At 37.8% G+C, this 16468-nt stretch overlaps 1 protein-coding gene across 1 annotated transcript in view; it reads left to right on the top strand.

Moving 5' to 3' along the window:
* Positions 1-16468, top strand: part of PDSS2 (decaprenyl diphosphate synthase subunit 2) — a 258188-nt gene that overhangs the window by 92158 nt on the left and 149562 nt on the right. Inside the window, exon 2 of the mRNA XM_007447249.1 lies at positions 11125-11259. Coding sequence (XP_007447311.1) covers positions 11125-11259 — 135 coding nt within the window. The remainder of the gene's footprint in view (positions 1-11124; positions 11260-16468) is intronic.

Below are 16468 nucleotides of genomic sequence, written 5' to 3'. Positions count from 1 at the left end.
CCCTACACAGATGGACTGTGGTAGTGGGAGGTGTGATTCACAGCACGTCAGCTCTTAGCCAGCGTCACTGCGTGAGTGGTGGTATGAGTCTCATGTGTCTGTATAGTGTAATGATGCCTGTATTGCAGCACTCGGTTTTTCTACCCCTTTGCTTCGAAACTAAATTGATCTTTTTCTAATGTGAACAAAGGGGTCTATATGTAAAACTTATTGTAAGGGATTGTTTTAACAGAGTTTTCAGTGTGACCAGAATATTTTTTAATGGCCTGTTTTACTACATTAGTATTTTAAAATAAATCTTCAATTATCATTTGAGTGGGGAAATCTTTGTTGTTGTTGTTTTTCCCCCTGGTGATAGTTTAATTCTAAGGTGGCCAGCTTACATCTTGCTGCAAACTTGATTGATGATAACATCATTTTATACTTGTTTTTTATTTCAGTCATATTTCATTAAACTACTGATGTTCATTCATTAACTATTCCTAAAAAGCTCCTGGCTTGATTTCCCCTCTGCTCAACAACTCCTGTGCCCTACACCTGTTCTACTTTCTCTTCCCTCTTCCTTTCTTTCCAGTGCCTGTCTTCTGCCACATGCCCATCAAACCTAATTGCATCTTTGGGAGAGCTTTGGTGAGGCAGTTCCTTGGCCCTACTGTCCCTTGGGGATTTAATGCGGGTGGAATGTGCAGGTGGCCCTCGAGCCATGTCAGTGGCTGCTACAGCTCCCAGATTCTAAAGGCTGGTTACCTCAGGCCCTAAAGTTGTTTCAAGTCTAGGGCATTTTAGTCTCAGGATAGATACGGCAGGAATAATACAATCTGGGTCATTTTGTCAATGGAAATTAACCTCCAGCTCTTCTGCTAATTTTATGTAAAAATCTGTGACATGCAGACTGTTTTTAGTCTCCCTCAAATTATAGTGCTTTAAAACAATTTTCATGAGTGTTAATGTTTTTCTTTTACAACTGAGTAATATTACTGTCACAGAATTCCTAATCATATATATATTTTTAACATCACTTCTTTGATACCATTTAAACTTTGGTCTTATATCTAAACCTTAGAGAAATTAAAGGTGAAATATAAGAACCCAAAAGGCACCCAGCATAGGACTTTGGGGCTCATTAAAGGTGAGTTAAATTTTTTCTTCAAATGAGAAATACAGCTATAATGCAGTATGCCATATGCCTTCTTAAAATTCTGTTATTTTAAAAATACAGTCATTTTTTTCTCCAGACTTACAAAGAAATCTGTGCTCTTATGCAATTCGGAAATTAAATCACCCTTAATCTAAAAATCCATTGATTAACACTTGTTACAATTTAGGGGCATTTCCTTCCTATCTGTTTCTTTTTACTTTTTATTTTATTTTATTTTATTTTTATTTTTTATTTATTTATTTATTTTTGCGTTACGCGGGCCTCTCACTGCTGTGGCCTCTCCCGTTGCGGGGCACAGGCTCCGGACGCGCAGGCTCAGCGGCCATGGCTCACGGGCCCAGCCGCTCCGCGGCATGTGGGATCCTCCCGGACGGGGGAATGAACCTGCGTCCCCTGCATCGGCAGGCAGACCCTCAACCACTGCGCCACCAGGGAAGCCCTCTTTTTACTTTTTAAACAAAATATTTTAAACACACACAAAAATACATGGACACTTTGTGTATTGGCTCCTATATAATGACACTCAGATTTAAAATGTTACTGTTTTAGAAAACAAACTTATGGTTACCAAATGGGAAAGGGGTTGGGGGAAAGGACAAATTAGGAGTTTGGGATTAGCAGATGTAAACTACTATATATAAAATAGATAAACAACAGGTCCTGCTGTATAGCACAGAGACCTATATTTAATATCCTATAATAAACCATAATGGAAAAGAATATGAAAAAGAACATATGTGTGTGTGTGTGTGTGTGTGTGTGTATATATCTCACTTTGCTGTACACCAGAAACTAACACAACACTGTAAATCAACTATACTTCACTCAAAAAAAATAAAATGTTAATGTTTTGTCATATTTATCCCTAGTTTTTTCTTGGCCTTGTTCATATGTATATATGTGTGCATATATTGAAACATAATTGGGATCGTGTTATATATACATAGTTTTATAATTCTGTCTTTTCTTTAACATTTTAAGTATTTTCCCATATCATTAAAATTTGTTTAATGCTTTGTTGCAACACTAAATTTGTTTTAGTGTATGCACAGATTTTGTTTTTAAATAGTGATAATTCTATTCCTATTTAATTAATTTTACATTTACTTGTAGTTCTTTTAATATATCACATACTAGGCATGACTTAAAACACTGTTTTTCAAAAAACTGCAGGTTGCAACTCGTTAGTGGGTCACAAGATCAATTTAGCTGGTTACAGTCAACATTAAAAAAAAAGAATAGAGAAGATCAAGGTATTCCTGTGATTCTTTGGCAAAAATTATGCATCTTCTAGTCAGTTCTTTTGTTTCAGTTATCTTTATGTAAATTTAAAACATTTTTTGACTAGGAGTCACAGTCACAACAAGCATTATTAGGAGTCTTATCAACCAACCCACCTCATGTATGTTAGATTTGACATTCATCTTTTATGCTTACATTTTCTGGGTTGATTTATTAGAACTAGATATATTAAAGTGGGGTAATCAAATTGTGAAAAAAACTCTATACCTCTAGATTTTAGCACTGGAGGGAGTTCTCCTTGTGGGGGTCTGGGAAGTGCTGATTTTTCCCATTCAGTTTTAGTCTGGGGAGCTTTGACCTAACTTGAGGGTGATGATCCCTTGTAGGTGATAAATTGTTTCCTTAATATTTGATTATCAATTTACCAAAATATTGTGATTTGAATCACTGGCATACATTAGAATTCTGAACACTTTTTTTTTTTTTGATAGTCCATTGTGAGGATGTACCACAGTTTATTTAAACAATTCTCTACTGATGAAGAATTCTGAACTCTTGAGCATAAATCTCAAAAGTTTTCTCTCATGCTCCAATTCTGCCATCCTACCTGAGCTCTCCATCTGGAACTACCCCTACCTTCTGTTAAAGTGAGGGTAGCCTCCTCTCACGGGTACTGATGCAGTAGTGAATTCAGTCAGTTCTCCTAAATGAAGACACAAAACACATAAACACTCCAGTGTATTGAGTTCTCTCTATTTAAAACTTAAGATAGGTCCTTTGATATGACATGATTCTTATCTACAGTAACTTTTCAACATTGCATTAAAATAAATCTCAGCATGTTTTCTTGGAATGTATTGGGGCTTTTCTCCTGTGTGGCTGTCACTTTTAAAGAATCCACTGATTTAGGAAGGAGGGACTCAAGACTTCAGAGCTGGATGGTTGAATGTAACAAATGGATGATAGGAGAGATGAGGAAAGTTTGGAACAGCAATAGGTCTATTTGGGAAAGATGTTTACGATAGTGTCTGCTTCTCTACTTCTTGGAAGTTATATATTCTCTCACCTTGCATTTTTTGAGACCTATTCTGTGTCAGTTACTCTGCTTGGTTCAGGGCATCCAACGATAACTAAGCCTGAGAGCCCTCAAGGTTCTCATAACTTCGTGAGGAGTACCTGAGAACAAATAATTAAATAGTCAGGCTGCAAAGGCTCCTGGACCTTGGAGTCCAAATTATGTCTAAATCTTGGCACTTATATTACTAGTTGACTAGTGTAACTAGTAATTATTTAAGTTCTCTAAGCCTGCTTGCTAGTTTTCCTCATTTGTAAAGAGATATTACCAGTTCCTTTATGTGGTTTTTGTGAGAATAAGAGTGTATGCATGTAAAATAGCACATGCCTGGCATTATAGTATGTTGTAAGCATTGTTGTCTGTGTCATTGTTGTCATTTTTATTATTCAGTGTATTAAGTGCCAAACTAGAACTTTATAATAAATACTCTAAAAGCCCATGGAAGAGGCAAATACCTGGCCCCAGTTCCTATACACCGCACACAGTTCTCTGCCTCTGTTGTGCATGTATGTTCACTCTTCTTTCTGGGTGTCTGTGGAGACCCCTTTTATTTGTTTGTGGACATACTGTGTTCTTTCACATGGGTCACTCATCCTTCCCCAGTTCCCTACATATAGGAGTTGTCTAAGGTTCCCTTTCTCTCTTCCCATATTTCCTTTTCCCTCTTCCTTTCCTCTTCTTTTCTCCTTTTTCTCCCCCCAAAATCTCATCCATCAATTCCTACTGCTTCAGCCATCATCCTCTACGAAGATGCTTCCCAAATCTATACCTGCAGCATTTCCAGGTGCCTGCTGGGCATCTCCATCTGGAAGTCCTTCTTGTATTCAAAGTTAACATGTCCAAAACTGAACTCATTAATTCCCCATTAACACTTCCTTTTCTTTCCAGTCCTTGCTAATGCTAGCATCATCACCTCCGGCAAACAGGTTTGAATCTTAAATTCAGCCCTTATCTTTCCTTTGCTTCCTGATCCCTACCTGATGTCTCCCTCATGCAGTCAGTTGGCCAGACTAGCCTGATCCACCTCCATCCTGCTGCCATCATTCAGCTTTTCTTTCCCGTCCCTGCTGCCACTACCCTAATTTAGGCCCTCATTATCCCTCACCTGGAATATTGGAAGAAACTACTCCTAACTAATCTTCCCTCTCCTTTCCCCTGCACCCAGCACACTATTGCCAGAGTAACAATATTAGGCCCAGAGTAACACTTTTAGTCTTTAGCTTTAATCACATTGCTCCCTTGCTGACAAATCATCCATGCCTTCAGATTGCCTGCAGAATGAAGCCCTGACTCTAAACCTTTCAAGGCCCTTCACTCTTCAGGCTGTCTTCTGGGCTTGTTCACCTTCACACATTGCCCAAATGGGCAGCCCCACAGCTCCTGAGCCTGCTCGCCATACTTTTACCTGCTTATTACTCTAACCTGTTCCTTTCTCCTAAAATACCCCTCTTTCCATTCCAATAACTCCATCCCACTTCTTCCTCCATTCTCTGCTCAGGGAAATTTGACCATCTTTAAGGCACAGTCTGAATTCTGTCTCTACTGTGAGGCACACCTCTAACAAGAAGTGGTTTTCTTTCTTCCTTTGTTACTTTTTGTAGCAAAAAGAGTAGCTTTTTGTTACTCTACTATCTTTGTTATCTCTTCATTAATATTATACAGTTTAACCATTTTTGGAACACATTATTATAGCTCTTTTATTAGACCTCTTATTTCTTTGTATACCTCTTAGTATATGTGTTGAAGAAATAGAATTTGAGAGAATATGGAAAGATGCCATAACTGTCATTTGAGGATTTGAAATACTTATAGGATAGGGTTAAGGAAGAGAAACTAGTTAATAGTTGTGGAAAGATAGGATGATGCAGTAGGAACTGCAGTTAGCCATAGAAGCCATAATGTGAGAAGGCTATATAGCTGGGTTGCACAAAGTTCACCTGTTCAATCCTTATTTCCATGAAATTTTAAAGCTGTTAGAATATTCATGTTTACTGTTGATCTGTTGTAGCTCTGGAGCAGAATTTTGAAGACCAAGTTTGTCCCCCCAAAATTCAACTTATAGACTTTTCAGAATATTATTTTAAATTAGTAATATATCTATAATAGCTAATTTCCCAGGACTACATAGTATCTGACATATATTTAAATTGAGTTGAAATATTACTTTAGATTTGCTACACCTCTTGTTTGTCCACCAAGCTACCCCCATATTTCTCATTGACTACCACAAAAGCCTTCTAACCAGTCTCCTCATATCCACTTTGTCCCCCCAACCCCAAACACACACCTAAGTAATTTTTCCACACTGATGATAGAAGTTTTTCTTTTTTCTTTCTTTTTTTTTTTATTTTTTAAAAAATATCTGATTACTTGACCAGATGCTTAAGTTACTGTGGTGGCTTCACATTGCTCTTTGGATAAAGAGCTAACATCCAATCATGGCCTGTTTGACCTGTGTGGTCTGGTCTCTGTCTGCCTCTAGCCTCACTTTGTACAGTGTACTCAGCCTTGCGTGTGCTCATTCTTGTGCTGTGGAGACACTTCCCTTACATATTCTCTTCCCACACCCCTCTTTAACATCTTCCTTTGGGTGTCAACTTGGTCATCATTTCCTAAGAAATGCTAGGCTAGTTTCCCTGCTAGGCTAGTTCCCAGTTGTAAGCTCTCACAGCATCGTCTCTCTTTTTCCTTTGTGGCATTTATTACTATTGTAATTTTACATTTATTTGTCATTCTTTCATTATTACCAGTCTCTTCCACTAGGTTGTAAGCTTCACAAGCTCTGTGCCTGGTTTTGCTCACCATGACATCTATGCCAAGCACTGTGCCTGATGTATGAAAGGTTTCCGGTCTGCATTAGTTGAATGAATGATAAAGGTTTTTTGGTTTTTCTTTTAAAATCTATATTAGTGAAAGGAAAACAATTCTGTAGAATTTTAGTGATAAAGATACTAAATATTGCTTTCGTTTATGACACTTAGATGATGTTAACAAATTCTCCCAATTTTTATACTTATTATACATATTGTAGAGTATTAGATAATTAAATGTAGTAAAGTGAGATAATAAAGAATCACAGAGTAAGAGAAAAACCCAGATGTTGAATAGTCCAGGCTTCCCTCTAATGTGTTGTATCAGAGGCTGTGCAGCTTCTTAAACATCTTTATTCTCAAGAGACTCAGCATCAACAGAGACTCCTCTGTTTTTTAATTTCTTCATGTCGAGCCAAAATTCACCAGCTATATTTTCTGTCTATTAGTGTCAGTCTCTAAAGTAATACTTACCAGGTCTATCGCCTATCCTTATGGTACCCTTTCAGATGAACATACAGTCATCATGTACTCCTCTAGCTTTAATTCTCCCAACCCTGCCCTTCACACACTGTATTCCTGCCCTATTGATTCTGGAGACAGCTGTGTCCTCCTCTTTCTGCTCCAAACTTTCACACATATTGTCTCCTCTCTGGAACACTCTTTTTTCACTTCCCCTCCTTGCTTCAGCTCCCCTGACTACTTTGTCTCATCCTTTAGGTCTCAGCGGGGTCCCTTTCACCACTCCTTCACCCCTGCTTATGTTAGTTGCCCTTTCTCTGTGCCTATGTTAGTTGTCCTTGTTCATCTCCTAAAGTAGCTCATACCACATTTTATTATTATTTTAAATCCAGACTATATTATCCACAAGAAGGGAGACCACAGCTCACCATTGCTCGCCATCATGTCCTCCACTCTCTGTTTAGCTCTGTACCTGACATGTAGTAAGCATTTACTACATTTTTGACTGCATAAATTTGAGAACACCAACTTTACTGTTCTCCAAGCTAGCATTCATTTTCTTTTTTTTGGGGGGGTTAGCCAAGCTTGTGGCAGTATATGATTTCACCATCTTCTGGATATGCTCCAGCTTGTCAGTATTTCTCCTTAAGAGAGGCACTCAGAGTAAATCATAGTGTTCCAGGTGAAGTATGACCTGGACCATATGAAACATTAACTCTGCAAGTTTAGAATCCTAGGGACTTTTTATGCTCAGGAGCAAAATTTCTTACTTTTGTTGTGAGCTAGTTTTTGAGCTGTGAACATTATCGAATTATCTTAGTACTTTTTTTTTAAAGGATGTTAATGAAGTGAATTGAAAGGCCTGGTGTTTTGGAAACATTTAATTTATTCAACCTGTTAATGTGTTCTCTGGGTTGTTAACTACTGTCTTGTGTGAAAATTGATGGTTAGAAGGTGTGCTTTTCTGACTGCTCTCTTGATTTCTGGTAACTGGTCTACTGTAGTTTCTTTTCCTGACCTTTTCAGTAATTCATTCTGAAAGTGGCCAGTGTTTCAGTGATACATGATGATTCAAGGTCATGGTCGGAAGAATTCCTTAACTTTTGTTATGTTGGGGGATAGAAAAGGAAACAGTATTTATAGGAAATTATATATGCTGGTAGTGGGTAAGACTTTGAGAGACAGAAGGAGAAACAGTAAAAGAAAAAGAAAATATAAGAGTTGAGAAAAAAATAGATGGCAAAAAAATAATAAGGAGAGGGACTTCCCTGCTGGCGCAGTGGTTAAGAATCCACCTGCCAGTGCAGGGGACATGGGTTCGAGCCCTGGTCTGGGAAGATCCCACATGCCGCGGAGCAGCTAAGCCCATGCATCACAACTACTTAGCCTGCGTGCCTAGAACTCGTGGTCCGCAACAAGAGAAGCCACTGCAGTGAGAAGCCCGCGCACCACAACAAAGAGTAGCCCCCACTCGCCACAACTAGAGAGAAAGCCCACGCACAGCAATGAAGACCCAACACAGCCTAAATAAATTAATTAATTTTTTTAAAAAGTAATAAGGAGAGAGATGTAGTTTTCTGATCACCTTGTCACCTTCCATGTGCTTCCACAGTGGTTTATGCTTCACTCATGTTGTCTGTTCCATACAATGACTACAGAAAGTAGATGTTGTTAATCTCATTTTACGGAAGAGGTGATAGTCTGAGTCATACAGCTAATAAATGGCAGAAGGATTTTTCAAACCTGGTTTTAAAGTGGTCACTATTCTACTGACTTAGCAAATAGTTGGTACATGAGGTGAAGCAGATGGAGAGTCACTATAGCATAATGGGTAAGCATGTATATAGACTCTAGGGCCAGGTGGCCTGGGTTGAAATCCTGGCTCTATCAAGGCTCTAACGCCTACTGTCTGTGGTACCTTGAACAAGTTGCTTGATCTCTCTGTGTGCCTCATTCTCCTCATCTGTAAAATCAAAGTAATTGTGGTACCTTCCTCATAGAGTTGTTGTGAATTAATTTAATTAATATATAGTAAAATGCTTAGAATAGTTCCTGGCATATATGAAGTCCTATGTAAGGATTTGTTGTTGCTGCTGCTGCTGTTGTATTTTGATGATGATGATGATGATGATGTATGTGTCCTCTGTGAAAGGTCGCCTATCTGAGAAGTTTGAGGAAGGTGTTGTCAGAACTGTTGCCAGGCCTATTTCTTCAGCGTGACTTGGCCAGCTGTCAGAGTTCTTACCCTCATATCCTTCATTAGAGGATATGAGTTCTTACCTTCATATCCTTCATTCCTAACCAGGCTCAACCCCCAAGACACACAGCCACACACACATCCTCACCTTCCTCTTTTCCCTTTCTAGAATTAGGAGCCAATTCAGAGCTTCTATTTAATATTATTATTATTTACCTCAGGTAATACATAAATAAGGGTCTAGTAGCATAAGTTAAAATCTGTAATTCAAAGCAAAACATTTGGAGAGCGCTCCCATTTTACATTTTCTACTTCCAAAATAGGGTGCTTCGCAACCTCCTGACAGTTCAGGTCTGTAGGATTTAAGTAGATTGTTGCATAATAATACAGAGCTTTGGACATTTCTGGTGATTATTTGTTTCTACTATAATATAGCTTAATTACCTTAAATTAACAGATATTAGAACTTCTTTGTAAAAATCATTAACCCCTCTAACTTGCTGAAGGTCACTTACTAGATTAAGGAGAAAATATAAGTAGAGAAAGAGCTGTAACTGTTATCTTGCAGAGAGCCTGAAGATCTGTCTTATTTTGAAACTATTGAAAGAGCAAGAAGGGACCCCTTTAAAAATTTATTTGGAGGCATGAAGGGTGAAAATTTTCTTAAGTAATGGACTGACTCATTAATTTTGGCTATGTTAACTTACTTATTTAAATTAATTCGTTGTTCAGAATTCACCCAAGGAAGTCTCAATAATTCAGTGAAGTATTAAAATACAAAATTTTACTGTTTTTAGGAACAGAGTCACAGATTTGGAAAGCAAATTTATAGTTACCAAGGGGGAAAGGTGGGGGAGGGATAAAATTGGGAGATTGGGGTCGACATATACACGCTACTATATATAAAATACATAACTAATAAGAACCTACTGGGCTTCCCTGGTAGCGCAGTGGTTGAGAAGTCTGCCTGCCGATGCAGGGGACACGGGTTCGTGCCCCGGTCCGGGAAGATCCCACATGCCGCGGAGCGGCTGGGCCCGTGAGCCATGGCTGCTGAGCGTGCGCGTCCGGAGCCTGTGCTCCGCAACGGGAGAGGCCACAACAGTGAGAGGCCCGTGTACTCCAAAAAAAAAAAAAAAAAAAAAAAAAAAAAGACCTACTGTATAGCACAGGGAAGTCTACTCAATACTCTGTGATGACCTATATGGGAATAGAACCTAAAAAATGTGGATATATGTATACGTATGACTGATTCACTTTGCTGTACAGCAGAAACAAACACAGCATTGTAAATCAACTATACTCCAATACAAATTAATAAGAAATTTTTTTACTGTTTTCACCACATTCAAGAATTATATTTATATGTTATTTATGTATACTTTAGTGTAACCTATTTAATGCTCATGAACATTGTTCTAAATATTAATTTATTATAATACGTTACCCATAGTTTTCTGTCTTTTTTCTTTTTTTAATGATGCCATTTAGTTATTGTATGACAACCATTGCGATACTTAAACAAACATATAATCTTAGAAAGTATTCCTGACCTTAGCTGTAGTAGAAATTATAAAAATTCAATCCTCATAGCAAAAAAAATTACATTCTATGTTAAAGACTACCATTATCTAGAATGATTATTCTTTGCATAAAAAATAAGAAATGGCAAGATATCTGCCCATGGAATTCATTTCCATTTTACTTCTCAAATAAATTTTCTACCTGTGAAGACAGAAACCATTTTTTACCACTTCCCCTTACCAGCATCATCGCCACATAATACCACTTCATCCATGCCATACAATTTGTATTTCACCTGCTGTCAACTACCACAGAACAGTTTAAAACTATGGGTTCCTCTCATTATCAGAGCAAATGGTTAAGATTGCGTGGTAGGGTATAGACAGTGGGAAAACCCAGAAAGAGGAGGAAGCCAAATCATTAGGCCTCACAATTTTGAGATTGTCACTTTCAAAACCAGCCATGGGTTTCTCTAGTTGTTTCCTGAACTTGTTGCTTCCTCCTGTTAACTCTTTCTTCCACCAATCCTGTTTCTTTTCAACAAGTCACATTGTCTGATTTTGGAAGCATGGGTGTATTTGCAGCAATTCTCTAATTTGATCTGACTGATTTTGTGAGGGTGTGTTAATCCTCTTCTTTCTTTACTTGTTGGCAGGGGCCTTGTACACGACAGCCAGAATAACCTCCAGTTGAGGGGCTTGGTGGTGCTACTTATTTCTAAAGCAGCTGGGCCCAGCAGTGTGAATGCTTCATGTCAGAGCTATGACATGGTCAGTGGTATCTATTCATGGTAAGAAGAAATTTTGACATTGCTCTCTAAAGCATGTTTTCTTACAGTGGTCAGTAGAAATCACTGTTTAGTTTTTTGTCATTCTCTGATTCAAAGATAGATTAAAATATTTTGTAAAGTTAAAACATGGATTTTTATTATTCCTAACAAATCTAATAGGCTTAGCTGCTTTGTATGTAACTCTGGTAAATTTTGTGTCTAATATTTCTCATTTCTGCCTTGAGCATTTAAACTTTCCTATTGAATACTACCCTCCTGCCCCATCATGGTATCATTGTATTTCTGTAGAGAACTCTATGTCATTTAGTCCAGGATTCATGATTTTTAAACCTACTCAATATGATAACTTAGTTGTGTATATAATGATGTAACTACCATTTTAGGAGATGTCTACTTCAGTGCTATATCATTTATTTTATTTTGCTTATTTTTATGGTGAAGAGGTTTTTATTAAAGTGACTGGAATAAGAAACTTTTACATCTCACACATTTAGATTAAAAAATAAATTTATGAGTACGTATCAGTCATTTTTGCTGCATATAAAACAAACTTTAAATTTTCAGTTTTGCTTTTTTAAATGACAGCATGTTTTTTAGTAATAATACTATCAGATCTTAGCAGTATACTTGGCACTGTGTTAGAAGCCTGTATGGAAGTAATAGTCTGCAAGTGGACGTGGGCACCTGAAATTAAAACCACCCAGAAACACGGGTGACAGGAAAATTTTCCTCACAAAAAGAAGTATTTCTAGAAACTTCGGCTTACGGTTAATATATCTTTTATTTATTTACTTTAAAAACAAATCCACATCTTAGATTTTTAAAAAATTCCTGGTAGTCTTACCCATAAATGTTTTTTTTCTTCTGTAATACTTAAAGATGACTAGCTTGCCTGCTATGAAGTCCAGTGACCTTCATTAACATGCAAGCAAAGATGATCACTGTTGGGGTTACAGATGGCCTCTCCTCTAGCCAGGGTAATTTTGCAGAGCTTTTACCATTGATCCACCTAAGTGTCTTCTCTAGAAGAAATATCTTGGGATCATTTTCAGTTCCTGTTCACTCTGAGATAATTTATATTTATTTAGTGCTTTGTAGGTTACTGATCATTTTAATGACAGTTATCCCATTTGATCCTTACAACAATTCCATAGGTAAGAATTGTCGTTATACTTATTTTACTCTTGAGAAAACTGAGTTTCAGAAACCTTGAAATGTTTTTCAAGGTGACATGACTAGCAAATGAGGAAAAGTTCAGGCTCTAACTATATAGTTCTCTTTCTTCCAAATCTCATGTTTTGTTGTTTTTTTTTTTCTTCTTAATTTTATTCGGCTTTTCTAGTCTGATTCAAAAAATGTATTTCACTTGTAGGTTAGACTAGCCATTAAAATTAGTATACCAAAAAAGGTCTTCCCTTAAGTATGTCTAGGAAAACTTATGAACGGACAGTAACTTGGCAAATCTTCAATACATCTATCTACATCTTTCCCCAACCTGTTTGAATTGGAGCTCAAAATTTTACCCTGTAAATTTTGTAGAAAAGCTGTTGGCTGAGTTCAGTTGAAATAATTAGAGAAAATACATAAACATCTACAATGAATACCAATAACCTGTTAGTCCCTGGAAAGGAATTAGACCTCACATTACCTTGTAACCATGTATCTCTGTTTCCTGTTTGGAACTCCATGGATTTTTCAGTCTCCGACTTTAACCGTTTTATTGGTCAGTCATCTGCTCTTTTTAAAATTTATTTATTTATTCTTGGCTGAGTTGGGTCTTCATTGCTGTACGTGGGTTTTCTCTAGTTGCAGCGAGCAGGGGCTACACATTGTTGCAGTGCGCAGGCTTCTCATTGTGGTGGCTTGTCTTTGCTGTGGAGCACAGGCTCTAGGTGCGTGGGCTTCAGTCGTTGTGGGATGTGGGCTCAGTAGTTGTGGCACACGGGCTTAGTTGCTCCGTGGCATGTGGGATCTTCCCGGACCAGGGCTCGAACCCATGTTCCCTGCATTGGCAGGTGGATTCTTAACCACTGTACCACCAGGGAAGTCCATGGTCAGTCATCTGCTCTTGCATTTGGGTAGCCATACACGCATCTAATGAATACCAGCTATGGTTTACTATCACTAATCCTAAAATAACACTTGGAAGTATTCGACACTTGATAGGTGTTAAGTAAATATTTATTGCATAAATGAATAGTCCCCATTTTATAGAAAAAGAAACTACTGCTGAGATTAAGACTTGTCTAAAATCCTCTAGGTAGAAAGTGGAGTTAGAATTTAAATATAAAGTGTATTTCTTTCTACTATGCAGATGCTGTTATCTTTATTGTATGTACACAGTGCACTGTGTTGTGACCTTGTGTTTCCAATTTCTTATTTAGCCTCTAAGAAATAGCTGCGTCGCCTTCTGATCCTTTACAGGAACATAATGCATTTGGTAGATAGTCGTTGTAATATGAGCAATTGTAAAAGAACTCTGCAAAAGAGTAGGTGGTACATTATGAATATAAAATTTTTCCAAATGGCGTAAATGGGTTTCATACCCAAGTGTATAGAATCCACAGTTACATTTAGGGAATAATCCTGATTTGTGGTTCCAGGCTGTTTTTCTGTAATCAAACTTTATCTAGTAAGTCACTGGTGATGCTTGGGTGTTCTACACACTGGTTAATGTGAAAATGTAATTTGGCATACTACTACGAGAAACCATTCATTTGTTTCTCTATCCCTGAAGTCATTTGTTTGGCTCCTGCTAGCTTAATAGTTCAAGTGTAACTTTTGCTGGAGGCTTGTATCTATAATGCCACAGTGAATTATTTAACATTTGAGGGAAGTACTGATTTGGGAGCTTTTAAATTCACCTCTTAACTACTGGGATTTACATTGTTGGTGTTTTTCTCTCATAAACTTGACTTTGATGTCAGTTAATGGAACCTGAGTAAATTACCTAAGGGAACAAAAGTGAGTTAAGTGACCTCTTTTGTTTGGCCTAAGGATATAACTGCTGGATATATCTTGTGGATGTGTCTCGTGAACTTATCACATAATGGCCAAGAGAGGCAGAATTTAGGCTAAAATGTAATAACTGCATTTTGAAAAACAGGTGAGTTACATTTATAAAAATGCACTGTAAACATCTACCATAACCTTTTTCAAACAAGACCATGGACTTTAGGTTTATTCCACCAACCCTGACTTTAAAAATTGGTTACAAAGGTGATCAGGCAAAAAAAAGTATTACTGAATTTACAAGCATCCCTAGCCACAACTGGGAAAATGTTTATAACTTATTCTTAATGATAGGATGTTTATATTTTGTGTACAAAAGATAGATCATGTAATATATAATACATAGCATAACTATAGACTTCTCTAGTGTTACATGATTATTACATTTAAAGAAATGCAGGTGAATTTTGTGACTAATGGTTCAGTTTTCTCAGTTGGTTTAGGAAGAACTGACTCAAATATTTCTTATCTAACTAGCAATTATAAACAGGCCACAAATTTTCACTCTACCTTCATTCCCTGAAATTTCCTACCACCTCTTGTTAACTGCATTAGAAGCGATTAAAACAAGTTTGCCAAGCACATTTTCTTTTCTTCCTGAGTATTCAGCTAGACTACATTTCCCAGCCTTCCTTTGCAGTTGGCTGGGCCGTATGAATGAGATCTAGCCAATAAAATATAAGCATAAACGAAATTTACAATTTCCTGACCATAAAAATCTTACATTTGCAGTATACCTTAAGCAGGTGATTTGGGAAGTGACCAAGATGAAAGGTACCTGCACCCCTTGGAGGAGAGCCACCTGTCCATCAGGAATATCCATGTTGACTTGATGTGTGAGAGGAAAAATCTATTTGTTCAACAACTTAAACTTTAGGGTTTATCTGTTAGTAACAGTGGCACCTTAATTAATATTTTGCTGTTTCGGTCACCCAGTTATCCCAGTGAATTTGGTAATCCTTGGTTACTCCCACTCTTTTATCTTCTGTGTCTAATAAACCACCAACTCACAAGTTTCTCCAGGTCTCTTTTTCTTTCAGTTAACTTTCCACTCTCCCTTACAGACCTTTGTTACTTCATGTTTATTTATTTATTTATTTTAATTTGTTTATTTATTTATTTATTTTATTTTTGGCTGCGTTGGGTCTTCATTGCTGCGCGCAGGCTTTCTCTAGTTGCGGCGAGCGGGGGCTACTCTTCATTGCAGTGTGCGGGCTTCCCATTGCCGTGGCTTCTCCTGTTGCGGAGCACGGGCTCTAGGTGCGCAGGCTTCAGTAGTTGTGGCGCACAGACTTAGTTGCTCCGCGGCATGTGGGATCTTCCCGGACCAGGGCTCGAACCCATGTCCCCTGCGTTGGCAGGCGGATTCTTAACCACTGCGCCACCAGGGAAGCCCTACTTCATGTTTAGATTTTAGCAATAGTTGTCTGTTGGGTCTCTGTGTCTCTAGATGTTCCTCCTTCAATTTCTTCCTATTGGGTCTTGTTAAATTGAACACCCTGCTTTGATCACTCATTAAACAGACTCTAATTAAGCAATTACTGTGTGGTGTTCCAGGCACTATGCTTAGTGCAGGAGATACAAGCTGAATACTGTATAGTATTTACCCTCCGTGACCTTATTAGCATCAAGCCAGGGAACATACAAGTTTACAAACAACTGTAATATGATGCTATAGATACTGTAAGTAAAGTATAAACAGGATTCTTTGGAGCAATTAAATATGTTGGGAGAGGAAAGGAGAAAATTTCAGAAAGAGAGACCATTTGAGCTTTACAAAATAGGGAATTTATAAGTGGGTTTTGAAGGTAACTAGGAGGTTGTCAGTTGGAGGAAAGCAGGTAGTCAAGGGGTTTGGTAATAGGTGGTTGCGTTCTAGGCAAAGGAAGTAAAGAACAGACTGACCAAAGACATGTGGTCTGGTACATAGTACATAGCAGGGCTCACAGAGTGCTGACACTGTAGTGGGCACTCAGTACATAAATTGTTATATGAATGTATGAATTTACATAATAGAGACCAGGTTCATGTATATAGATGTTATGGATTGAATTGTGTCCCCCCCAAAATTCATATGTTGAAGTTCTAACCCCTCGTTCTCACAGTGTGGCCTTATTTGGAGATAGGGTCTTTATTGATATAATCAAGTTAAAATGAGGTTATTAGAATGGACCCTAATTTAGTGTCCTTATTTTAA

Source organism: Lipotes vexillifer, unplaced genomic scaffold, assembly GCF_000442215.2.
Source record: "Lipotes vexillifer unplaced genomic scaffold, Lipotes_vexillifer_v1.1 scaffold515, whole genome shotgun sequence".
In the NCBI taxonomy this organism is placed as follows: Eukaryota; Metazoa; Chordata; class Mammalia; order Artiodactyla; family Lipotidae; genus Lipotes; species Lipotes vexillifer.
Note: the sequence above shows the minus strand (reverse complement) of the source record. Positions and strands in the feature narration are given on the sequence as shown.